This window comes from Pezoporus occidentalis, unplaced genomic scaffold, assembly GCF_034315485.1.
Source record: "Pezoporus occidentalis ecotype Australia unplaced genomic scaffold, CSIRO_AGI_Poc_V1 ctg86, whole genome shotgun sequence".
Taxonomy (NCBI): Eukaryota; Metazoa; Chordata; class Aves; order Psittaciformes; family Psittacidae; genus Pezoporus; species Pezoporus occidentalis.
In genome coordinates this window covers 9,413,166-9,439,024 of record NW_026916220.1, presented here as the reverse complement: position 1 = coordinate 9,439,024, position 25,859 = coordinate 9,413,166, and the positions used below count along the sequence as shown (strand labels likewise).

The following is a 25,859-nucleotide window of genomic DNA, read 5'->3' as shown; positions in this document are numbered from 1 at the left end:
CATAAGCTTGTTTTTAACTGCATAGCAGCTAAGTACCCTTAATGGCTGCATGACAGGACCATACACTTAAGTGCTTTCTGAACTGTGAATTTTTTTGAGGTTTCCATTCTTGTCATACCACACAGCCATCCCACTTGCCATCCCTTTTTTTTTCAGTATGGAAAAGGGGCATTTGCAGGGTTCATCCTTTACCAGAATTCCCCAAATGCGCCTTGCCAAGTGAGACAGGTCAGGTCTCTGAACATCACTGGGCTCCTATGCCCACTTGCACCAGACTAGGACCCTGCTTATGGGCCCTTCTATCAAGCAAAGCCCCATGCTCAGAGCAGCACAAGAACAGATACACAAATTCCTTGTGAACCACACCAGTGGAGCAGGTGTCAGGCAAAAGGGAGATCTTAGGCTGCTGCTGAGCAGGAGAAGGGCACAGCATCTTCTCCCAACCTACTGCAAACAGATCTGGATATGCCTCTGCTCATGCTTCAGGGGTCTGTCTGCCAAACGCAAGGGCATCTCCACACTGAGCAGCCACAAGCATAACTTGTAGTTGTAAATGAGAGGCATGGCTGGGGAGCACAAGATGAAGGGATGGCAAGGCAAGGCAGCAGCAGCTGGGGAATGATCAGTTCTGCAGGGCTGCTGCTGCATGCCCTCTCTGCACCTGCAGTTGCACAGCATCATAACTGTGCCTGCCCACAGCTATCAAGGCTGCTGGTTCCACATCAGTGAATTCTGGTCACCTCTGAGTTAGATGCAAAAATGACGTTCCTCTTCCAATAGTGATGAAAGTACTGCAGCCAAGATATTGAAAACAAAGCAAAATAAACAGACTGCACTGAGGAAACAGGTAGGAGAGGAAGGCATGACTAAGAACCGGGAAAGCCCTGGATATGTTTGCAGGGCATAGGAGAGCAGGCAGTAGTGCCTGCAGTGAGTGATAGTTCTTTGCCACCTGGTTGTATAAGAACAGATTTCCTGAGGCTGCTGGGATAATGCACAGCAAAATAGTCATCAAGAAGAGTGCTGGGCAGAGGTGCAGTATCAGTCCTCACCATGCTCCCAGGTGGTGCAGGTTGGGAGCATTACAGGTGCTGTCTTTCCCCAGCACCCTTCTTTTCTGGCCTATGCTATGCATGCAGGTTTGGGCTGGCTGAGACTGTCATAGCCTCAAAGTTCTGGAAATAGGGGGAAATCTTAATCTCCAGAACAGGTTGTCCAGAGAAGTTGTGGATGTGTTCAAGGCCAGGCTGGATGGGGCTTTGAGCAACTTGGTCTAGTGGAAGGTGTCCCTGCCTGTGGTAGGGGGGGTTGGAACTGGATGATCACTGAAGTCTCTTCCAACCCAAACCATTCTGTGATTCTATGTTTTTATTATATGATTCTATGACAATCTGAAGGAGGATTTATATTCAGCAAAGAGAGACTGGGAAGGTTAAGGTTAGTGCCAGTCCACTGGGCTATCAGTGAGGTGCATGGATGACATCTGCAGAAGGGCTACCATTAACGATGATGATAGTTACGCTTAAGTCTCATCTGTCTGCTTTAATCTGCAGCACTTTGGTGGAGAAGGGAAGGCCCACCTGGCCCTTGAAATGGGAAGAACTGAAGTGACTTTCTTGTGGTGACACAGTCTGCCACTGTCACTGGCTGGGAGAAACTTAGTGTTCTATCCACAAGGCCATAAGAAGCATGGTGCTTCTTGTAGCACAAAGTGGTCGTGCTGGTCTGTTCACATAAGCAACATCTGGCAGGATGGACCAGTCTGCACCAAAGAGCCACGTCAATCAGCTTGTGAAGAGTATCTGCTTTTATAGAGCCCAGCTGGGAGAGGTGGCAAGCATGCAGACCTTGATACTGGCAGGCAACACGTCAGCCTGGAAAGCAAGGGTAATGGAAATATAGCCCTGATCCTGGCAGAGGTGCTTGTTGTAAATGGGATGGGTATGTGAAGAAGTGCACTGTTTCATGTGCATGAGTGGAAATAACCTTAAAGAAGTAGATCAATAATAGTGGTGCATATTTCACCTGGTCTGCTTCTGGGTACTGCAATGCCTGTCTCTTGCTGCTGGAAATGTGCGGTCACAGTATGTTCTCCCAGAAAAGCATCTGCAGTGCGGTAAAAGCAGCAGGGATCTTTTCCGCAGTAAGGATCCAAACTGCTCCAAGACAAGACTGAGATGCAGAACCCATTCCTGCACTAAGATGCAAGAGATCGCTGCTCAAACTATCTTCAGGGTGAAAAGGTAAAAACTGCTGGCACACACTAGCCCTGTCCAGTGCACCCTAAGATCAGAGCTGACAGACACTTGTAGCCTTCTCACTGTACATCAAAGAGCAGAGAGATATAGGTGTCAGCAGACTCCCTTCAGCATTTCACCTAGTTCAGTATTCATGGCAAAGAGGACAGGACCAGGGAAAGAGCCCCATTCTTGCCACTCTTACTTTTAAATAAGGCTGTGCTCTGCAATTCTACAGTATGTATAAGATCCAAGCCCATGAGCAGAGGCAGCCCAGCTGCTCCCACTCAGGATTATTAGCAGTATTTGGAAAACTCTAAATTTGAGCTGTCAATTTGGATCTTTTCTACCAGATGCACATCAGATTTCAGCGCATCATGGACTGCACCGTCTGTAACCTCACACCACTTCCTGGGCTGGTGGCTGAGGGAGAAATTTGAGACATTGACTATTTCTTGCACTTCAAAGTCTCCACTTACACCTACGTATCAAAACATTGAAAGTCTTACCACCATTACCTTCAAAAACCCCACACCCTCCATCTTTTGACTGCTATGCCATATTGTAGGCTTAATTCATAGGTTTAAACTAACAACAGTGTGTGTGGCTTCAAACTAACAGAGTAAATTACAGCAAACTGTTCTACTGTCCTAATACATAGAGAGAAAGGAATGTTTGGCTGACAGGGGAAGGAACATTGTGGGCCTGATAACAACTAAGGAGACAGTAAATAAGATCAAGGATGTCAGCCTTCAAGATAGCAGGGTGGCACCCAACATGGAGCGAGACTGGAACAGAACAGAAGCAAGGACATACCACTGCTAATTCAGCACTAGGACCTTGTGAGGATGAACAAGCACTGAGGTCATGCAGTAAACAGTGAGAAAGACTACTGGCAACCAGTAGAGACCCCCACTCAGCAAGAAAACACGTGTGTAATTGGAATGCACATGTTATAATTAGTTCCTGGAAATACAATAAATGTAAATAATTTCCTGGAAAACCTGTAAATATGCATGAGTATGCTAAATGTATAGCTGCTGCCGTCAAGTAACGGGTGCAAAATGATTTGTGTGTGCGCCCAGTGCTGCAATAAAGAATGCCTGCTTTCTAAAACTGCAAACCAAGTCTTAAGGAGAGTTTCTGACTGACTTCTATGGTAACGACATACGCTCCTTGTTTGGAGGAGTGGTGTTGGGAGTTACAAAGTTATCTTTCTGCTATACAGCATTTTTATCCTCAGCTGTCTTTGAATACGGGTGTCCATAGATTTAAGATTTCCAGTACTGGTGCAGAAGAAAACAAACTTTATCTCCATCTGGTGTAAATAGCGAGTAATCAGGTTTTAATTCATCTGATTATGTTAGTGGTACATTCGGTCCATACAGGTTTTAAAATATGCTGTAGCAGCAGAAAGGATTTGAAAAAGTAAGTGCTAACGGCGTTTTTGTCTGAAGAGCAAACCTGGACTAATCCAGCACATCCTTGTAAGATTACTGGCAATTATTTTGCTTTTTCCCTTGAGTGAAGTTCTGCTTCCCTTTCTTTGGGCTTTGCCAGCAGGTCCTAAGGGTAAGCCATTATTTCTGTTGTGAGGCATTAAGGAAAGAGTGCAATGTTGCCTCTATACGGGTACGAAACAGGGTGCATCTTTATTTACAGTGTAAAGTGCATCACATAGAAGTTGTCTAAAACACACAACAAGCTGTGACATAAATGACAATACAGTACTGGGTAGGGAGGGGAAAGTGTTCCAGCAAGTATCAAAACGTCATCAACAGCACTAATATAACAGCCTCTAGTTTCAGCTACTCTGTCCTATCACCACATTGTCTTATGAAACACATTGACTGGCTTGATCCTGGGACTCCATGTACTAGTCAGTAGTGTGAAGCTGGAGTGCAAAAAGCCATCCCACAGTCCTAAAATCTCCAGCAATGTTCTGCCAGCTTTAAGCACTGTTCTCACCACTGTCCTGCTCTGGAGATCACCAGTGGAGAGTCAGGGCACACACCAGAGAAGAACATTGGAAAAAATACCAAAACATGAGAGTGACATTATTTATATAAATAAAGATCTGCTTTTCTCACCCTGCACTCTTTGCCTCGAGAAGTCCTGTGTTGCTCACTGCAGCTTCCGTTCATATGCTGTTAAGGCAGCAAGGAGGTCAAGGGTAAAGTGCCTACAAATGGTGGTGACTATGGGTTGAAATGCAGACATTATTTACCAAACACTAACTTCAGTGAAAGCTGTAAACATCAACGGCTGTGGCGCTAGGAGACAGAAGACTTGCTATATGCTAGCAGAATCCATTAGAAAAAGAAGGTTGTGAGAGCTGAAATGACAACTCTTCAGCTGGTTGCAGCTCCCACTGGGAAGGAATCTACATTCATATTAATCTGATCCCCTAATGACTCCTTTACCTATGTTCTTTTAGTTGGCTGAAAGCTCTTACTGGCTCACAATTTTGCTTGTTTCTTTCTTCCCTGTTGTCTGATCTTGGGCTAACAGCCATTAGTTATGTGTCAGTATTTACTTGTGCCCTGTAATTGTAACTGTGAGCTCATTTTGGCGTGATACCACTTTCCTGGGTCCATGTTCATGCATTCATAAAAGGAAGGTAAATCTATGAAGGGGGAGGGGTGGGGTAGGTTGTGCACACTTGTAATCTGGAGGGTAACTAAGCAGGAATGCTACAGAAGGTAAAATTCCTTCCTCTTTCCCAGTGCTGACTGCAAGCCACGCTTTCTGTTATTACTGGGAAAAATGGAGCTTCTGATCAACGACTCACAGGTTCTCACTCTAACATCTTCTTTTACAGATCAGACTTTTTGCTGACTGACAATAATTACCAAACATCTGACCTCAAAAACTGCATGTGATTTCCACCTTGTGATTTCACCACCCTGCTTAAACATAGGTAAATGTTAGCATCTCAATTCATTAGAGTATGACTTAACGATGGCATTCAGGTGTGTTTTACCCTCAGATGCAACGCAATCAGCAGTGTGAGAAAGAAAAATCAGACAGCATGTGTGCTCTCAGTATTTCTCACTCAGCCAAGCACTTCTGCCTGTGTGGTGCACTCAAAAGAGGCCTTCTTCAGTGCTCTGAGGGTTCTGCATGATGTAAATAAAACTTTTCTTCAAGCAAATAGCAAAGTTTCACCTGTAAACATAACTGCTGTCTTCTCTCTCCATCTTTGGGGCAGTCAAACTTTGGGACCCAAACCCCATGTATCAAAGGCATTCCCATAGATTACAGCTGCTAGAAGTGTACTTTATAATTTACACAGGAAAGGAACAGTGGTTACAGGGAGGTGGTGAGTCCCATGGCAAGTGGGAAGCACAAGTTTCAGTGGTCCACCTGCTTCCCACTGCTGGATCCTGGATTATCCAGCTTCAGAGCTATACCTGAACTGCCTGTAAACCAAAAAGCCTCAAAGGCTCTTTTAGCTAGGCTTGGTCCATCTTTTTCTGAATGACATGTTGTTCTGTCATGTCTTTTTGTATTATTGACCATTTTACTAATGAAATCTTAGGTAAAATTAATGCTGATGCCATTAAGTCACTCTCCAATGACGTTAACGTCACATAATATATATTACAGAATCTTCTTCTTATGCCCACTAAAAAATGTGGTTACAACACAGGCTTTATCACATGTGCTTCTAAACCAACATGAGTTCATTAATAGGCCCAATGCAAAATTTAGTGGCTTGATTAGCTTTGCATAACTATTCTTTACTGTTGAGTTGCTGGACAGCAGTATACTTTGGCAGATGGTAAGCAGAATCGCCACATTCTGTTTAATCATGGTTGGCAGTATAGTGTGGTTTAATTAGCTTACTGTATGTAAGAAATGGAAGGGACTTCACTTTACACAACCACTTCCTCAGTGGTCAGTAAGAATCTTTACATTTCTATGTGTGTGTATGTATGGTGTGTGTGTAGCAGCATATATTTGATAATACTTTTGTAAATGAAAAATACAGAGGAATTTCTTTAAAAATGGAAAGGTATACTAAAAATGTATCACAAAATACAAAACAAGGGAGCTGGGTTGGGAGGGAAGCAACGGATTTGATTTACAATGCATTAGATTCCAAGCCCTGGTGCCTAAGCTGAACAAAGGTATCTGAATGTTCTGAATGTAGAACTGCTGCTCTGATGTTAAAAGGGATAGAAGCCAGCCTTCCGTTTCCTGCATCAGAAAAACAAGCAAAATAAAATCAGTGTTGTATTGAACATATCAAACAAAGATCAACAGTGAGGCACAAGAGGATGGTGTCTGAAAGTATACCAGAGATTAGAGGGCCACAGCTTAAGATGGCATACTGAGAGGGGAAGGATGTTGGTATGGGGAATAGAGGTATGTGGCATTTAACTCACAACTCATCAGTGTGGTTTGGAGCTAATCTTGTTCTGGATGCTGGTAAAAGCTTTGTCCCTTTCAGCTTCACCTTCTAAATCAGACCTAATTAACGTGCAACATCAAATCTTTGCTATCATGGCATTTACTCCTGTCTGTGTCTATTGTTTTTGAGTCCTCAGAAGAGTATTGTACCCCACAAAGAACCACCAGCAGCTGAGACTTAACAAGATACAAAACAAATTTCAGTCCTTGTTTCTGTCCTCTCCCCTCCTCTAGCCCCAGTTTTGTGCGGGAAACTTCTCAAAAAGCTCTTGAAGGGACCTTTGATTTGTCTCAAAGATAAACTTCATTTTTGGCTGCTAAATCCACTGGATCTGGGCTTCTCTGCTTCATGTCCTAAATGGAAGTACAATCAGAATCCAGATGTGTAGCTTTCAGTATAAAGCTGGATACTGTTTGCTGTCAGTACATTAAAGTTGTTTTACTTAGGCGTATTTAATCACTGCTGAAAAATGAAAACTGTTCATTTTGGACAATGTAATTTCATAAACAAACATCTTTTAATTACAAATAGCTTTACATTAAATAGTGTATCAGAGAGACAGGGAGGAATGTCTGTTAGTATCTGTCCAGAAAAAATGTACAATGTCACAGGCTTCCTCAGTATCCCATAGAAAAATATTAATACTTGGCTGTTATTTATTTAGCTCTCCAGGATAATGACCAATGTGTTCAGTAGGAGCCTGTGTGAACTTAAGTATAAATATTTTTCTAGCATATGTTTCAGTATTATTCCATACAGGGAGCAGAACTCATGCTGCATGTTTTGTTATCATATCTGATTCCTGACCGCAATAACATCATTACCATTCCACCTGCCTTCCCTCTTCAGGGTTGTAAATGGCTCATAATGGCAGCATGAAGTAAAACTGCTTTCTAAAGGAAAACTACATCCTGTTCAGACTGCTTTCAAAGCCAAACACTCAAACTTCACAAATTTAAAAAGCAAAGCCACAATTGAGATTTGTAAGTGCTGCCTCATATAGTGATGGGGCTCACTGATTTGCAAACCTCATCTTCTATTTGCCCCATTAGACATGAATCAGCAGTCCAAAACACAAACACTGGTAAAACCCTCTAAAAGAGAGCACACGTGAACCAAATCTAAGCCCAGTCCCTTGGGAATTTTGATACAGAGATTGCACTGCCACGTTATTCGAACTGGGACTTGATTCAGAGGCACTGCGTTGTACTCTTTAAATGATTACAGCACTCAAAAGCTCTTATTTATAACATCTGTTGTGTCACCCTAACCTTGAACCTGGATCCAGATGAGGTACATAGAGTTCAAAATGAACACTTGCACACAGTAGGCCACTCAAATTTCCTGAAGAACATTTTGTATTACATCACAAAAGCCATATCAATTTATACCATTAAAAATAAGCCAAAAACTTTCAGGTTTGCCTGTCTGCTTCCACGTAAGTGTGTAATTTCCTGAGTTTTCTAGACGTTTGGCAATCATTTTGCAGACTGCTCTTTAAGGCCTTTCCAGATGGCTCAAAAATCATAAGTGATCCAATGACTACTAATTTACAGAATCTAGAGATGCTCAAGATATGCAAAATTAATTGCACATTCTTCATATTTAGAGTTTAGTAGGGTGTGATTCAGCCTGACTATGGGACAGTGATGAACAACACTTACCTAGAGCAGTCATGTCCAGTCCATGATGAGGGACAATAGCATCGATTCGGTCGTATACACTTCCCACCATTTAAGCAAGGCAATTGGCAAACAGCTGCATACAAATAAACACAGAGTTGCAGTAACGAGCACACCCACATCAAGCTGATTAAGGAACAGGACATTGAAAATCAACCTGCATTATTCTGTGAAGAATGGACTGCTCTCAAAACTAACTCATCTCTGAGTCTGTTGTAAAACATGGTCTGCTGTGAAAGGGGAGCCTTACAAACACATCTCTCCTGAATGTATTTTGACCTACTCTACTGCTTTTGCTATCTGCTGCAATGTATAAGTTGTACAATATAGCAAATGTATTATTTCACATTGCCTTAAAAATTCTGTTCTTGCTTCAAGTTGAGGCAAAAAAAAAATAAAAAATAATGCAAGTGGAAGCAGCAGGAAGAACCAGAAGAGTCAGAAGAACAAGAGGAGAATAGGCCTTATTTCTGGGAAGGAGCAGTGTGTATTTGTTTGAAAGGCATATGACAGCCAAAACAAGCAGACACCATATATGGTAAAAAAGTATGGAAAGAGGCAGCATAAACAGAGAACATTAAAGGTCAGGAAGCCATTTACAGATCAAGAGCCACAAGGAGTAAGATGGAGACAAGGAAAGGAAGCAGAGAATGACAGTAAGTTCCTGAAAAATACACTGGATAGCCATAAGAGGTGTGACATAAGAGGTACAGGGCATTTTAATAAGAAAACAAACACCAGCTGCCTGATAGGATCCTGTTGGGCCAGCTGCAAAATGGTTGCTTTTATGCAATAGCCTAACCGAAGGACATCAAGTAACCAAACAATGTCAAACCTTCAAGCCTTCCAATCAATTTTGAGGTATGGAAGGTAAAACTCCATACAATGTACAGAACAGATTTAGAGACTCAATGAGGTCCTTCAAATACAGACATTTATAATGCAGGAAAGCTGAAATTGTAGTCTTTTGAGCAGGTGATGCCATATCTAGAGAACAGACCTAAAAATATCATTAAGGACAAACGCTGGGTAATATTTTTGCAAAGAATATACAATTAGAAAACACTGATTAAAATGGAATTACAGGAAATGGAAATGAGTAATCACAGTAATGTGAAAGGAGATGGAAATATACTACTCAACATCCTCTGGGCCAAACACAAACAGAAAATAGCTAGGAGGCTATAGAGATGGACCATCCCTGTCCAATTAAGTGTACCAAGTTTGTCATGTTAAAAATGACTTCTGATTCTGGAATGAAGCATATGAATGAAACACATTTAGCTCTCACTTTATGCATATAATTATTCCAGTGAGACTGGCAGTTAATTCAAATATTTCTCATTTCACTTTGCTCTGTCATGGGAAAAGGTCAAGACTAGTAAGTAAAACGAGAAGTGGTTTAATAACTTCGTAAGCTGTGGTTATGAGCTTTTATGAATGGGCTTTGGCACAGATGCAACTGCTTACTAGAATTTTTAATTTAGCTACTGAAAAGCGAGTCAGCCTGAGTAGATTTGAAATACTGTTCCGGAAGTGAAGAAGCCATCTATCCTCCTTACCACCTATGTTGTTAATAGCTGCAAAATTTGCGTAATATGACAGAAGAGGGCCACGAGGATGATCAGGGGACTGGAGGACCTCCCATATGAAGACAGGCTGAGAAAGTTGGGGCTGTTCAGCCTGGAGAAGAGAAGGCTGCGTGGAGACCTCACAGCAGCCTTCCAGTATCTGAAGGGGGCCTACAAGCGGGCCAGAGAGGGATTCTTCATCAGGGATTGTAGTGATAGGACAAGGGGTAACTTAGGTTGAACTTTGGGTTCAAACTTAAACAGGGGAAGTTTAGATTGGATATAAGGAGGAAATTCTTTCCTGTTAGGGTGGTGAGGCACTGGAATGGGTTGCCCAAGGAGGTAGTGAATGCTCCATCCCTGGCGGTGTTCAAGGCCAGGTTGGATGGAGTCTTGGGTGACAAGGTTTAGTGTGAGGCACCCCTGCTCATGGCAGGGGGGGGGTAGAACTAGATGATCTGAAGGTCTTTTCCAACCCAAACCATTCTATAATTCTATGATTTTTAGTTTCTGGATATCCTTTCTCCTCTGCACTTCTTTTTGCAGAGAGCAGTCACGTGTATGCTGTCTGTCCTTTCTGGGAGCAAACTTTCTGAGAATTTTAAAGACTCATCAAGGACTACTGTGAAAATCATTTGCAGCTGGGGACAGCAAATCCTCCAGGAATGTTACTGCAGGCCTGGGTTTTCCTGTGAGAAGCTTAGTAGTTCTAGAGACTCTTTAGTGAACGGTGCTAAGTATTTCTAGTAGTCATAAAAAGTGAGAAGAAAATGAAGTTGAAAAGAGTTTTACCCATATGGCAGCGTGGTCCAGTCCATCCTGGGGGGCAGTCACACTGGTAAGGGGCCACACAGCGACCTCCATTGAGACATGGCAAAATGCATATTGCTAAGGACAGGAGAAGAGACCCAGTGAAAACAATTATCTCCCATGAAAACAAAGAATAAAGTGAGCAAGAAATGAACTTATGTTTATATATTATTTGAACATGAATTGATCAGGGTCATAATCACAGACTGATAAATAAAGGAAGCCAAGAAACAAATGCAGCAACCAGCAGAACACTCATATTTCTTCTAACGCCTGTTCTTTCCCCAAAACTATTAAGTATTCCTATTAGTATCAGACTTTGAAGAACTAAAGCAGGCTGTTCTTCAACACTACTGAAAGAGCACCCAAAAGCAGAATCACATCAATTGAAAAAGTGCTTATTTTGGTTTGGGGATGGCAAGGGATGGTCATTCATCCATTCAAAAAAAAAAAAAGGTTGGTCCTTTCTGTTCTCTTTAATTTGGCAAGCAGAAGAACCTAACATTTTTTATGGGGTTTGCCTTTCATTTTCCCACCTGGTTCACTTGTCTTACCTACAACATCCTTAAAATTAGTCATGGATGATATACATACGCTCTTCACAGAGACGACCCATCCAGCCATCTGGACATGAGCAGGCATTTGGTCGCTCACAGATGCCACCATTCTGACATGGGAACCGACAGACAGCTGGAAACAATGCAATTTCATGACAAACTCAAAAAGGTTAACTAGAAGCTTAGTAATGTTGTATTTCACAGTTGTAAAGTTTAGAGTAGAACAAACAAAAATAGTTAAACATGAAGACTTTGGTTTCAAAGGCTATACAGTTTTTTGGCTTTGTGTGTTGGACCAGGTACTGTAAGCAGGAGTGTTAGAACCATTAAGACAATCAAAAATTGTCCATGTCATAAATGAAAACTTAGAAGTTTTTGTCAGTAAATTTTGAGTCAATTATTTGGATAATGTTTAAAGGCTGACACTGTGCTTCATTTGCTTTTCCTCACTCATTTTTGTAAAACAAAATAAAAAACCGCATTCCAAACAAAAACTACTATCCCACCATCCCCTCCCCTCTTTTTTGTTTTTCTTTTCTCTTCCAAATTAACTCTGAAATAATAAAACCAAGATTTCTTTTAACCCTCTTATGAAACACCAACATAGTACTGTCTGGCATAATATAGGGCTTGTCGAAAGTAAGATTAAATGCTGTGGTAGAACAAGCAATTTTTATTGTACAATCATCCACTATAATGAGACAATTAGGAGTGACCCACAAGGGTGCAGCAGTGGCACAGTGAAGTGTTTACCTGTGGAACCCAAAGTGTGATTATAAACCTCATTTAGCATTCATGCTGACTGGTGCTCCTTGGCTTGCACACCTGTTAATGAGCACCTGACCATAAAAGTGAGGAATTCGAAGTGTACTTTATCATGCTAGCCCAATATGTTGTCTGTACAGGCTGTGGACTTCACCACGTCTCTATGACATTGCGCCAGATCTTGGCTAAAACATACATAGAAACCAGGACTACTTTACAAAGTCACGTGGCAAGCTGCGTACAAACTTGTCAGACTTCAAGATCATTGGAAGAAGTACAATCCTCGTTATGTTGGGTTGCATACCATACACAGAAGATCAAAAATTGTGGCTTTGAGATGATACTACGGAATAAGTAATCAGATTAACTTCTAATTAGTGGTAGTAACCTCAGGAAACTCAGTCTGAACTGTTATTGTGTTTTATCTTTAATTAGTTACTGTGTGAGCAAAATATGAATTTAGGCTTTGAGTGTTTCAGATCTTGTTCAATGTTAGTATTAAATACCAACAGTGGTTTAGCACATGGAAATATTGTTCGGACCTGAGCTCCACATTGGAAATAATGCAAATCTTCCCCTGACAGAACCAAACTTGAGCCACTCTTGCAGCTAAGCTATGCCAATCTTCAAGCTATGGCTTGGAGTCTCTTGAAATGAGGCCAAAGCTTTTGCCATTTTGTTTCTCCATCTCAAGAGCCTTCCCATCAAATGTCAGCTGATAATGAGAACGGGAAGGGACCCGAGGCCCTGGCAGGTTCACAGAAGTTGCAATATTTTAACAGGTATTTTGAACAATTTTTATTATAATGGTGGTTATGACTACATAGACAGCTTGTCTGGGTGTTGGCTAAAGCAGAATAGTGTGCCAATCAGAATTCTTTTGTGCAATGAAAAATTATGAAAGTTAAATCAAAAGCCATTTAAAGCTTTGTGTGATCCACACCATTTAAACAATATCCCATGAATGTATAATGGATGTGAGGTAAAAGGTTTGTGCATAAATAATACCCCATGTTAAATCAAAGCCTGTGAAAAATGGCCTCTGAAATGTATTTTCTCTTTCTGTGTCAATGGAGAAGATGTGGCTTTTTCATGAGTTACAGAAATCACTTTGGAACTCCAGCTAGCTCAGTGATCCAGGATCTCAGGCAGAGATAGGCCTTTCCTGGATTTCTGCCCAGGCCCTGGTTGTGAAACTCAATGAGACAGTATCATCCCTAGGTGTGCACTTGTTATACACCAATTCAGGCAGAGACTCTGGGTCTGTAGCTGTGGGGATTATTCTTCACTTGACAGACAAGACTAGAGAAAGGCTTGGGGCGGGAAGTTAAGCTGGGATCTTATTCTCCTTTTCTGCTATTGTGAAACCAATCAGGGCAAATGAAGTCCTGGTGTGCTGAGGAGAGAATGGGAACCAATTATGAGCTCAGTTATTGGTAGTAGATCTGACATCCATGGTATCAATCCTATTCTTTGAGATCCCCTTGTGGAGATCCATGCCAGAGGGTTATCTCCACAGATACAAAAAGCATTACACCTCTGCAAGACAAACATGGGTAAGAAGGGGAAAATGTAATTTCTGCTATCTGTTCTCATCTTTGCCAAAAAGCTTTCCATATCTCTGTTGCCCTCTCATAATGCTCTTCTATGCTGACAGGGTATGAACTCTTTGGTTGGCAGTTCCACTCTGACCACTCTGACCACAGGAAGATATGGGCAGAGGGCAAAGAGACAACACAGATTTTAGATCATTTCAGAGAGAAAAAAATGGAGTCAGACAAACTGTGTGCAGCCTGCTGAGTCCTGCACGTGTTTGTGATTGGCGGACCCATGCTAATACTTCTCACCCTGAAACTCAGATCAGAACCTGGCCTGGAACCCCTAATGAGCAGTGATTCAGGCAAGTGCAGCTGTGGTGAGAGCTATCCCAAAGAAGCTAACAACATCTCCTTTTTAATTACAATATTTACATTAACAAACCTGTTCAACTGGGCCAGAACATTTCAAGAAGGTTTAGAACACATTAGCAACCAACTCACAGAGCCAAAACCCAGAAATGCAGTGTGAGTCATTACATTGAGTGCTTTCATGCCGCTTCTGATGTAGACCACAAAGGCTTGGATCCTGTATGCCTTTTGTTAGGCAAATCTTCAAATGAATTTTACAGCAGTTTTGAAAGATTACTTTGACATGGGTCATGAAAACACAGGCCACTCCTCTCAGAAACATTGTTAGTCCTTTTTAGTTCCCCTTTTAGTCCTTTTCAGTTCCCCTTTCAGGTGAAAAGAGAGGGTGGATATTGTTCTTCCTCTCCCTTTGTACACCAAAGGGCAGGTTATTCTGCTTTGTTCTCCTGCACTGCACCCTGATAATCTGTCCACCTCATCCATCTGTCCACCTCATCCCTTAGTTTTTTAAGTGATTTTCCGTAAAACCTATTCCTCTGAACAGTCGCAGGAGACTCAATGGTGTTGCAAATAGGAAACATGTTTTACAGTGCTTTGCAGATAGGCCCTTCCAGGCTGATAGTAACCAGTGGCAAGAACCGCTCTTTGCAGAAAAATACAGCCCTTGCATAAAATAAGGTTCTGTGTAACTAACAAATATTAAATAAGCATAAAAAGTAAAGTTGGTGATACTAAAGGGGCAGCTGAAGAATCAAAATCATTACAGTCTGAAGAGATAATACGCAAACGTTTTCTCTAATGAATTCAAACTTAGTTGGAGTAGCTGTCATGCAGAGATCCCTTTAATTCTGTAGCCATCACAGTTTAGACAGAAATGACACAATACTTGGCAAACTTTTCAGAAAAGGCTCAGTGCTTTGGGAGTATAAATTGAGGACTTTTGATACCTCTTGACCCATGAAGTAACTCAGGTGCTTTTATTGCACATCTTCTCTATTTGGCTACTTGATGGGTGATTCTTCATGGCAGTGACAAACCATGGGCACATAATCAGGAGAAACCTGTTTTTCAGGAGCATCTTCTTTTCCTGAAACTCCTGTTCAGGAGTGACAAGCCTGGTTCTCTGGTTCTGGGTCTCCTTAAAATCACCTACTGATATGTGATTTTTAGGCAAGACAATTGCAACTATACAGAATTCTAAGAGAGTGCCTGCTTTCATAGAGCAGGGCAACTAAGCTTGTCTAGGTCTTAGCATTCACAGCATCTTGCTGCCAGAACTCGTTGAAAAAAAATAAGAAAAATGGTGAGGGGACCCTGATCAGTCAGGCTTAGCTCAGTGCAGAATTCTCCATCTCCAGAGAGTTTCTGACCTAAACAAAAATCACAGAATCATAGAATCAACTAGGTTGGAAAAGACTTTTAAGACCATCAGGTCCAACCATTACCCCAGGACTGCCAAGACCACCACTAAACTATGTCACCATACCATTAGGGCCTCATCTGCAGAGTTTCTGAACACTTCCAGGGATGGTGATTCCACCATTCCCCCGGGCAGCCTGTTCCAATGCCTGAGCACCCTCCTTGTAAAGAAATTGTTCCTAATATCCAACCTAAACCTCCCCTGGAGCAGCTTGAGGCCATTTCCTTGTCCTATCACTTGTTACTTGGGAGAAGAGAACAAGCCCACATCACTACAACTTCCTTTCAGGTAGCTGTAGAGAGTGATAAAGTCCCCCGCGAGCCTCCTCTCCAGACTAAACACCCCCAGTTCCCTCAGCCACTTCCCATCACACTTGTGCTCCAGACCCTTCACCCTTCTTCGTTGCTCTTCTCTGGACCTGCTCCAGCACCTCAATGTCTCTCTTGTAGTGAGGGGCCCAGAGCTGAACACAGGATTCGAGGTGCGGCCTCACCAGTGCCCAGTACAGGGGGATGATCACTGCCCTGGCCCTGCTGGCCATGCTATTGCTGATACAGGCCAGGATGCTGTTGGCCCTCTTGGCTGCCTGGGCACAAGCTGGCTTATGTTCAGCTCCATCAATCAGCACCTCCAGGTCCTTTTCCATGAGCAGCTTTCCAGCCACTCTGCCCTAAGCCTGGAGCGCTGCATGGAGTTATTGTGGGCCAAGTGCAGGACCTGGCACTTTGCCTTTTTGACCCTCATACCATTGGCCACAGCCCATCGATCCAGCTTGTCCTGATCCCTCTGCAGAGCCTTTCTATCCTTCAGCAGATCAGCACTCCCAGCCAACTTGGTGTGCTCTTCAAATTTACTGAGCATGCACTCAATCCCTTCATCCATATCATCCATGAAGATATTAAACAACACTGGCCCTAACACTGAGTCCTGAAGGACACTATTAGGGATGGATCGTCAGCTAAATGTGACACCATTCACCACCACTTTTTGGACTCAGATGTCCAGCCAGTTTCCAATCCATTGAAGAATACACATATCCAGGCCATAAGCAGCCAATTTCTCCAGGAGAATGCTGTGGGAGACAGTGTCAAATGCTTTACTTAAGTCCAAATAGACAATGCCTACAGCCCTTCCCTCATCAACCAGGCAGGTCACCTTAGCATAGAAGGAGATCAGGTTGGTCAAGCAGGACCTGCCCTTCATGAACCCATGCTGACTGAGCCTGATCCTCCGCTTTCCCGTATGTGCTTTATGATCACACTCAGGATTATCTGCTCCATGACCTTCCCTGGCACTGAGATTACTGACAGGCCTGCAGTCTTCTGGGGTCTTCCTTCCTGCCCTTTTTTCAGAAAGGTGTCAAACTGGCCAACCTCAAACCCTCTGGGGCTTGCCCATTAGACCAGGACTGCTGATAAATGATGGAGAGTGGCTTAGCAAGCTCCTCTGCCAGCTCTTTCAGCACTCTTGGGTGGAACCTATTCAGCCCCATAGGCTTGCATACCTCTAAGTGGAGCATGAGGTTGCTAACCATTTCTTCCTGAATTAAGGGGACTTCAATCAGCTCCCCATCTCTGCCATCCAACTCAGGGAACTGAGTACCTTGAGGATGGCTGGTGTCACTATTAAAGACTGAGGCAAATAGCCAAGTAGGGAAGAAGTACTATTGCTTCTATGGGGAGCTGAAACTTGCAGGAGAAGATGCAGACCTGACAACTTGGATGTGGGCTTTAATGTTCCCAGGTGAGCATTCTGGCACCTTTCCTCTTCTGTGGGAGTTCTCAAGCTGAGGGAATGGGGCTGCTAGTGACTGGCTACTGATATGCCCTGAGGTTTTTTTGCTTTTAATTCTCACATTTCTAAGCAAAATACCTAACCATAATATGGTTGCTGTTACACCACCTGAGATAAGAATTCAGGGTGCAGCTAACTTATTGCTCTATAGCTACCCAGCAGCAGCAGGCTAGTCAAGCTTCTGATGCGAAAATGGTAGATGGCAAGGTATTTTTCCATCAAAGCTCTGTGACCCTGAAACGTTTTAGCTATGCCTTATCCTTGGTTTTAAGTTAGTTTGAAGATGATTATATTTAACTGTTTAGTTTATCATGTCGTCTATGATTTGTATTTATTTCCCCCATTTTCTGTTAAAATTTTTTTATCTGAATCTTCTGTATGAAAGAATTAATTCTGTAATTTAAAAAAAAACAGAAAGTGACATTTTCCTGCTGGTATGCCAAGGGTGGAAAGGCTAGACTTTGTCTTTGCGATTTTGTTAAAATCATGAATTTTTTTCAGTACTTGGTCTGTATTATTTAGTGAGCTGTATCAACCTATCCTTAAGTATTTTACTGCAAAACAATTTTCAGGAGTGGTCATGCTCTAAACACAGTGAGAGGCAAAGCAACCACTCGATCTCTTTGTTTTTCTGCAGTGCTTCATCTTTGTGAAAACTGACTGGCAGTGCTTATCTGAAACAGCTCAGCATGTCAGCAAAATGACTGGTTCTGTCACTTTCTCATAGAAGATGTGAGGAGAGAGGCTCTTAGGTGTTTCCGAGCTCAATGATTGGAGCATCCCGACACGTAGGAAGTCAAGGAAGAGGGCCAGGAGACCTGCGTGGCTAAATAGGGAATTGCTGGGTATGCTCAAGTGGAAGAGGAGAGTTTACAGGTCATGGAAGGAGGGGCTGGCCACTTGGGAGGAATATAAGGCTGCTGCTAGAGGATGCAGGAAGACAGCTAGGATGACTAAGGCCTCCTTAGAATTAAACCTGGCGAGAAGGGTCAAGGACAGCAAAAAGAGCTTTTTCAAATACATGGCAGACAAAACTAACACCAGAGGCAATGTAGGCCCACTGATGAACGGGATGGGTGCCCTGGTGACAGAAGATACAGAGATGGCAGAGTTCCTGAATGCCTTCTTTGTCTCTGTCTACTCTGCTGCAGGCAGTCCTGAAGAGCCCTGTACCCCTGAGACCTCAGATGAAGTCAGGTCAACGGAGCGGTTTGCCTTAGTCGATGAGGAATGGGTTAGAGACCAGTTGAGCAATCTGGACATCCATAAATCCATGGGTCCAGATGGGATGCACCCGCGGGTGCTGAGGGAACTGGCGGAAGTCATTGCTAGACCACTCTCCATCATCTTTACCAAGTCTTGGGAAACGGGAGAGGTGCCTGAGGACTGGAGGAAAGCAAATGTCACTCCAGTCTTCAAAAAGGGCAAGAAGGAGGAGCCGGGTAACTATAGACCGATCAGCCTCACCTCCATCCCTGGGAAAGTGATGGAACACCTTATCCTTGGTGCCATCTTAAGGCATATCAAGGATAAGAGGGTTATGAGGGGCAGTCAACATGGCTTCACCAAGGGGAAATCATGTTTGACCAATCTCTTAGCCTTTTATGAGGAAATAACACGGTGGATGGATGATGGCAGAGCGGTGGATGTGGTCTACCTTGACTTCAGCAAAGCATTTGACACAGTCTCCCACAGCATCCTCACAGCTAAATTGAGGAAGTGTGGACTGGATGATCAGGTAGTGAGGTGGACTGTGAACTGGCTGAAGGAGAGAAGCCAGAGAGTTGTAGTCTGTGGGGCGGAGTCTAGTTGGAGGCCTGTAACTAGTGGAGTGCCTCAAGGGTCAGTACTGGGACCGGTATTATTTAATATATTCATCAATGATTTAGATGAGGGAATTGAGTGAACTATCAGCAAGTTTGCTGATGACGCTAAGCTGGGAGGAGTGGCTGACACACCAGAAGGCTGTGCTGCCATCCAGCGAGACCTGGACAGGCTGGAGAGTTGGGCAGGGAATAACTTGATGAAATATAACAAGGGAAAGTGTAGAGTCCTGCATCTGGGCAGGAACAACCCCAGGTTCCAGTATAGGTTGGGGAACAACCTGTTAGAGAGCAGTGTAGGGGAGAGGGACCTGGGGGTCCTAGTGGATGACAGGATGACCATGAGCCAACACTGTGCCCTTGTGGCCAAGAAGGCCAATGGCATCCTGGGGTGTATTAGAAGGGGGGTGGTTAGTAGGTCGAGAGAGGTCCTCCTTCCCCTCTACTCTGCCCTGGTGAGACCCCATCTGGAATATTGTGTCCAGTTCTGGGCCCCTCGGTTCAAGAAGGACGGGGACCTGCTGGAGAGAGTCCAGCGCAGGGCAACTAAGATGATTAAGGGAGTGGAGCATCTCCCTTATGAGGGAAGACTGAGGGAGCTGGGTCTCTATAGTTTGGAGAAGAGGAGACTGAGGGGTGACCTTATTAGTGTATATAAATATATAAAGAGGGAGTGTCACGAGGATGGAGCCAGGCTCTACTCAGTGGCAAACAATGATAGGACAAGGGGTAATGGGTACCAACTGGAACACAAGAGGTTCCACTTAAACTTGAGAAGAAACTTCTTCTCAGTGAGGGTGACAGAACAGTGGAACAGGCTGCCCAGGGAGGTTGTGGAGTCTCCTTCCCTGGAGACATTCAAAACCCGCCTGGACACATTCCTGTATAACATTATCTAGGTGTTCCTGCTCCGGCAGGGGGATTGGACTAGATGATCTTTTGAGGTCCCTTCCAATCTCTAGCATACTGTGATACTGTGATACTGTGTGGGATACAACATTGTATCAAAGTGAACTGTAAGATTAGCAAGGACTAAAGAGAAAAATTGTGGAATCCTTGTCTTCCACTTGGAAATAAAGCAACATCCCGCATTTTAAAATGCACTGGGTGAAACTACAACTGTACTGAAATTACAAAAAAATTTCACTTTTGTCTTTATGGAAGCTAGGATGACACCTCCGTGCTTATGGCAAGATACTGCTGTGCATAAAAAAGACTTACCTTTGCAGATAGGTGGTGTTGTCCATGTTCCATTTTCTAAACAAATGCTCCGCAGGGGGCCCTCCAGCATGTACCCACTGTAGCATGAATAGGTAACCATGTCTCCATACTGATAGAAGCTACCACGAATCAGAGCATTCTCTGTGTGAGCTGGGGGCCCGCAAGATATCTCTAAACAAAAGAAATCACCCAGAGGCTGGTGAGCTGCAATAGTTTGAAATATGATAATTTCTAACCCTGGACACAGTACTGTGGACAAAGGACCTGGGAGGTGCAGAGAGACACCTTTGGTGAGAAATCAGTAAGCAGGACTTCTTCATGGTGCACTCACCTCAGATTCTCAGTGAGAATCTGTATATAGACCCAGTGAACAGGGAGATGACCAGGAATAGCAGTTTTAGGTCATGCAACAATGGCTATATCCACCATATAGACCAGAAACTTTCAGATGGTCCCAAGGATATATATGAGACTGGGTTTGTAGAGTGAGGTGATGTCATTGTCTGAACTAAACAAAATTGCCTGCAAGAAGCCAAGAAGCTTTCAGACATGCCTGCAAAAGGACACTGTCTTCTGTCAGTGTCAATAAACACAATAAAGGGCAGCACCTCTCCCTACAACCGTTGTCTCCACGACCCATAACCTCACAGAAATAATCCTCAGAATATTTAGGGTATACAACAGTCTAATCCCAGCTCCAGTGCTTGCAAAAGGTAAACTGAGAAGAAAATTACAGTCAGGCCTAGTACATAGTGGGACAAATGCTCATGGGGCATCAACCCACATAGACATATTCTGGGTCCTTTTAAAGAAATAGTACTGTTACAAAAAAAGAGGAAACAGCTCTTCTGGGGAGCTTCTTAGGTCACCTTTATATGCCTGAATCTCCTGAAGCAATCCATCTCTTCAAATGGCAGTAACAGACAAAAGTTCTCTTCTCCCAGAATAACTGCACCTAGGTGGAGAGCTCTGCTGACAGGTCCATGCTGTCACTCTCCTGTGTGACACAGTTGTGGTTACCAGCCCTCTGGAGAATACCAAGACCTGTGGAACTGTACCTTATGTACTTACTTTCACACTTAGCTGTGGCTGCAGTCCAAGTCTCATCAGCATTACAGGTGATCACAGACTGTCCTTTCAGTTGGTAGCCTTCTCTGCACTTGATGGATATGTTCTGACCAACATAAAAATCCACTTCGGACAGAATGGCATTCTCTGGGATTATGAAAGGAACAGGACAAGGGTTTGCTGTTCAAAGAAAGGGTGTGAGGGAAAAGGAGAAGGGAAGGAAAAGGATATTTTAGAATAGTTTCTGCGAATTTCAAAATCGAATCATATAAAAAGCAATAGAAATGGATGCTGGGCACAAGTCCAACTTGTAAAATTATGAGATTTAGAACATAAAATAATAAAAATTAGAAGGTTTGATGCTCTGCTGACAGATGGCTTGCTACCATACTCTACTGATGCCAGGAGAAGATATACTAAGGATTTAATAGGGGAATATTCTAATTGTTACAATCAAACCATTCTCTCTTGTTCTTCCTGTTTACCATAACGTTACTACAAAAAAAGGAGCCAGACCTATCCTACTTCTTGTTCTGAGGGGCTGGATCAATCAAGAGCAGCAAAAATACAGGTGTCTGAGCAGAGACTTACAACAACATTCATTAGGGTTTAGAAATTTTGATATTCTTATTTATTGCTGGCTGTAGGCTTGATGAGCTATTTTTGCACGGAATATTGATCTCATTATGAATGTGGAAAAGGTTGGACTCTATATACAGCAGATTGATGCCAGTTTTCTGAAACTAAAATCCTATGAGTCCTTTGCAATACAAGAATTAGATGTCTCAATTAATCACCTTAAGACTACAGCGGATCTTAAAATTAGTTACAGACACAAGGAAGGGTGTGTGTCCACAACGCACATGTGCATACGGTGCTCTTTCACAGAGTAATTTACACAGCCATGAAGTCCAACCTCTGCAAAGCAGGGCCAACCAGGTCAGAAGTTGCTTTGGGACTTGACCAGGTGAATTTGAATATTGCCAAGGATGGAAATTTCAAGTCCTCTCTTTACACCATGCTGTGATGGTGTAAAGTTTCTTCAAATACATAACTGGAATTTCTTTTGTTGCAACTTCGCATTCATAGCCTCTCAGCCTATCACTGTGCACCTCTGAGAAGAGTCTGGCTCTTTTTTCTCAACATTCCCCCAGTAGTCAATTGTAGACAACAAGGTCTCCCTTTTGCCTTCTCCAAACTTCTTTTACCTGTTTCTCATACATTACGTGGTCGACTACAACCGACTCCATTTGTATCAGCTTTCCAACTAAAGGGAACTATGCAGAACACAGCTTGTTCTTTTACTGTCACAAAAACCCACTCAGACAAGATTAACACGTAACTGCTCAGTAACTGCTTCCTTTGTTCCTCTGTAAAAATGGGCTGCACACCAACAGATCTCCCAACGTAGCCAAACCAGTTATTTAAACTACAAGTGACAAATTCTGTGCCTGGCCACTCCAGAAATTACAGAAGACAATGACAGTATATTTCCACAAAGATCTGCAGAATTTGCTTTCATTTATTGTCAGTTTAAATGAGGAGCAGCCTAGCCTTTTGTGCTTACAAACTGAGACCACTTTTTCACTATAAAGCAAACACACACGTTTACAGAGAGGCAAGGGATTACTCCATCTTCCATCTTTTGTGCACTCTGCTGCAGGTTCCCCCTCCAAGCTGTATCCCCTCTCGCAGAAATATGCTATTGTACTTCCAAATGTATTGTTTTCATAAATTGCCTTCCCATTCAGCAAGGAAACTGGAACTTTGCATCTGGTCTCTGCAAAGCAAGAGCTCTTATTAATTCCACTTGATATTAGACCTAAACTTCAACAATTCCTTTTTAAATATTTAAAAGTAGCAGCCACAGACTAATAAATCATGAAGAACATTGATGAGAGTTCAGTAGCCCTGGAAATGAAACCTAGCCAACCTAGGGAAGGAGCTCCACCCAGTGACAGAGAAAAGCCACAGCTACATATTTTTAAGGTCAGCAAAAAGTGGCAGTGCTGGAGAGGACACATTTTTGAATTCATACTGAATCAGAACATGGAAATGCTTCTTTCGTGACACTGAGAAATACCCTAGAAACTTTCAGCCCTTTGCACCTCCCTTTTCACCTTACAAGTAGTACCAATGAGATGCAGGATAGGTTTGGTGCAAGCTGCTGACACTGATACTACTAGTTGCTCCCCTCAAGATTCTCAGCTGTGTTTATCAAGCCAGCAGGCAGACAGTCCAAACTGAGTTACTACTGCTACACAAGAGACTCTGTTCTGTGTCCCATTTTCTATTTGATTTTCCTAGGTGGTCTCTGTAATGGGATGACTGAAGATTAAACTCTGAGAGAGAGACAAGGCCATCAGGGAAGAGGAAGAGAGGAGCTGGTGAAATGGCTGTGCTCAGTGTTGTTCAAGACGGTTTTCTTGATATCTGTTCATCAGTGTGTGACTTTTCTTAGGTCCCTGACTAGGTACTAGAGACCTCCTCTGACGTGGATGTCCCCTAGCAGCTCTCCAGATTGCTACTATAAGGAATCTGCAATGCATTAGGCACTGCTGGGCACAATGATCTCTGTATTTTGTGGTTTCCCAACACTGCATCTGATGGTCCCTAGCCCTCATGCAGTCTTCATGGCTCTGGTGCCAGGACCTTAACCTTCTGCCTTGAATGGAACATCATCTTCTTCCATTGGTCTTACTTTAGTGAAGCTGTCACAGCATGCTAGTCCCCTCTGAATCTGTGTGCAGCTGGGTGTGGAGACATCAAACATGTCAGCTCCATGAACGAATGCCAGGAGCAGCCAGAAAAGCAAGCAGGATGCTGTGTCTAGCATCTAGTTTGGGATATCTGAGGTACGTGCAACAGGGAAAACAGCCTGAAAGGAAGTGTGATGGGCAAGAATCAAACTGGTGTGTTTCTGTGAGGAAAGTTAAAGTGTGAAGCCCAGGCTTAGTATTTTCATGGCAAAGAGGCCAGGAATGAAGAGCACGCATACTTAAAAGGTAATGATGCTGCAATTTAATAAGCTTCCATATAATTTACATTTTGAACAGGGTCATCCAACAGTAGTGGCTATCTGTTCAGACTTGGGATTATGTTGATAACCTTGTTTCCACCCACTCCATATGACACAGACAGGTCTCGCTTGGCACTCTTTCTGCTGAGGGAGCTGCTCAAAGAAGTGATTTGCAAAATCATATGTTCATGGTGTTTGTTCATGTGAGGATTGTGGAGGTTAAAGGCTGAACTATTGAGACTGTCCTTGGTGCCCAAAGACCAGAAGAAGAATAACAACTTAATAATTGACTACAGAAGGCTGCTGGGAGAAAAGTTACTTGTCCTCACAGCCTATCACCTTTTGTTAGGAGTTTGATTTTCTGAGATGGCAAGTAACCTCATCTCTCATTTAGCTTGTTAAACTGCAGATGAAAACCCTAGAAAAATGTCCAAGCTCTTTCTGGCTTGGAAACAGGCAGTGTTCCCTGTGACACATTTTGTTTTTCAAGCATCTTTTTTGATGCACATTGCAGAACTTTTTCTCCAAACCAGATTTATGATAATATAATATGCGTGCACAAGAGAGGAGCTATTGCTTATCCCAGATCAGAGTGTATCAGGCCATGAAACTGAAGTTACCTTCACATGATGGCAACGGCTTACTCCAGCTCCCATTGGCAAGACATGTGATATTCTGGGGCCCGACAAGATGGTATCCAGAGTTGCACACAAAGGTCACGTTACTTCTGTATGTGCTTCCTGTAGAAATGGCCTCTGCTTTTTCTATGGAGGGATGCAGTCCACAGGTAATTCCTAGGAGGAAAGAAAACTTTCTGGCTTTATACAGGCAAGGAAGGCCTTTCTGCCTTATCTGTTATACACTGACAATTCTGTTCACACACTGAATCAATGGAAAGATGGGAAGAGAGCAGCTGTGAAGTATTATATGGAAAAGAGTTATACAACGCCTTGCCTTCCCTCTCTCCTGGGGTTCAGGCCGCAGGCACCTGAGAGAGAATGTGCCCAAATGTATCTGATGGTGACTCCTGCCCTGCTTCCCCAGGTGTCCCTCCGTAATAGGTTCGAGGCCCTGGATCTTGAAGGAGAGGTAGGTGAGAATGGGGTACAAGGCCAGCCCACAAGGCCACATAGGAAAAGGCGGTCGACTTTGCACCTCAAGACTGCCTCTGATAAGAAAGAAAGAAGGGTCATTGTAGTAGGGGATTCCCTTCTGAGAGGAACAGAGGGCCCGATATGCAGAGTTGACCCTCATCATAGGGAAGTGTGTAGTCTGCCTGGAGCCCGGATCAGGGATATCACTAGGGCGCTCCCCAACCTGGTGCACCCGACAGACTACTACCCACTGCTGATCTTCCAGACAGGTGGGGAGGAAGCTGCTTCCCGCAGTCTGAGGGGGATGAGGAAAGACTACAGGGCCTCGGGGCAGATGGTGAAAGAGTCTGGGGCTCAAGTGATCTTCTCCTCACTCCTTCCATCTTCCAGTGATGATGTGGGAAGGAATGGGAAGATTCAGTCCATAAACGATTGGCTTCGAGACTGGTGCTACAGGCAGGGCTTTGGATTCTT

The 25,859-nt window shown here is 43.3% G+C and overlaps 1 protein-coding gene across 1 annotated transcript in view; it reads right to left on the bottom strand.

Moving 5' to 3' along the window:
- Window positions 1–3,864: 3,864 nt before the first annotated feature.
- Window positions 3,865–25,859, bottom strand: part of SVEP1 (sushi, von Willebrand factor type A, EGF and pentraxin domain containing 1) — a 133,307-nt gene continuing 111,312 nt past the window's right edge. The window contains exons 43-50 of the mRNA XM_062604470.1: window positions 24,912–25,085; window positions 22,879–23,052; window positions 21,276–21,452; window positions 20,205–20,375; window positions 11,312–11,407; window positions 10,700–10,795; window positions 8,319–8,412; window positions 3,865–6,440 (exon numbers count right to left, since the gene is read on the bottom strand). Of these exons, the coding sequence (XP_062460454.1) occupies window positions 6,410–6,440; window positions 8,319–8,412; window positions 10,700–10,795; window positions 11,312–11,407; window positions 20,205–20,375; window positions 21,276–21,452; window positions 22,879–23,052; window positions 24,912–25,085 (1,013 nt within the window). The 3' untranslated portion in view covers window positions 3,865–6,409. The remainder of the gene's footprint in view (window positions 6,441–8,318; window positions 8,413–10,699; window positions 10,796–11,311; window positions 11,408–20,204; window positions 20,376–21,275; window positions 21,453–22,878; window positions 23,053–24,911; window positions 25,086–25,859) is intronic.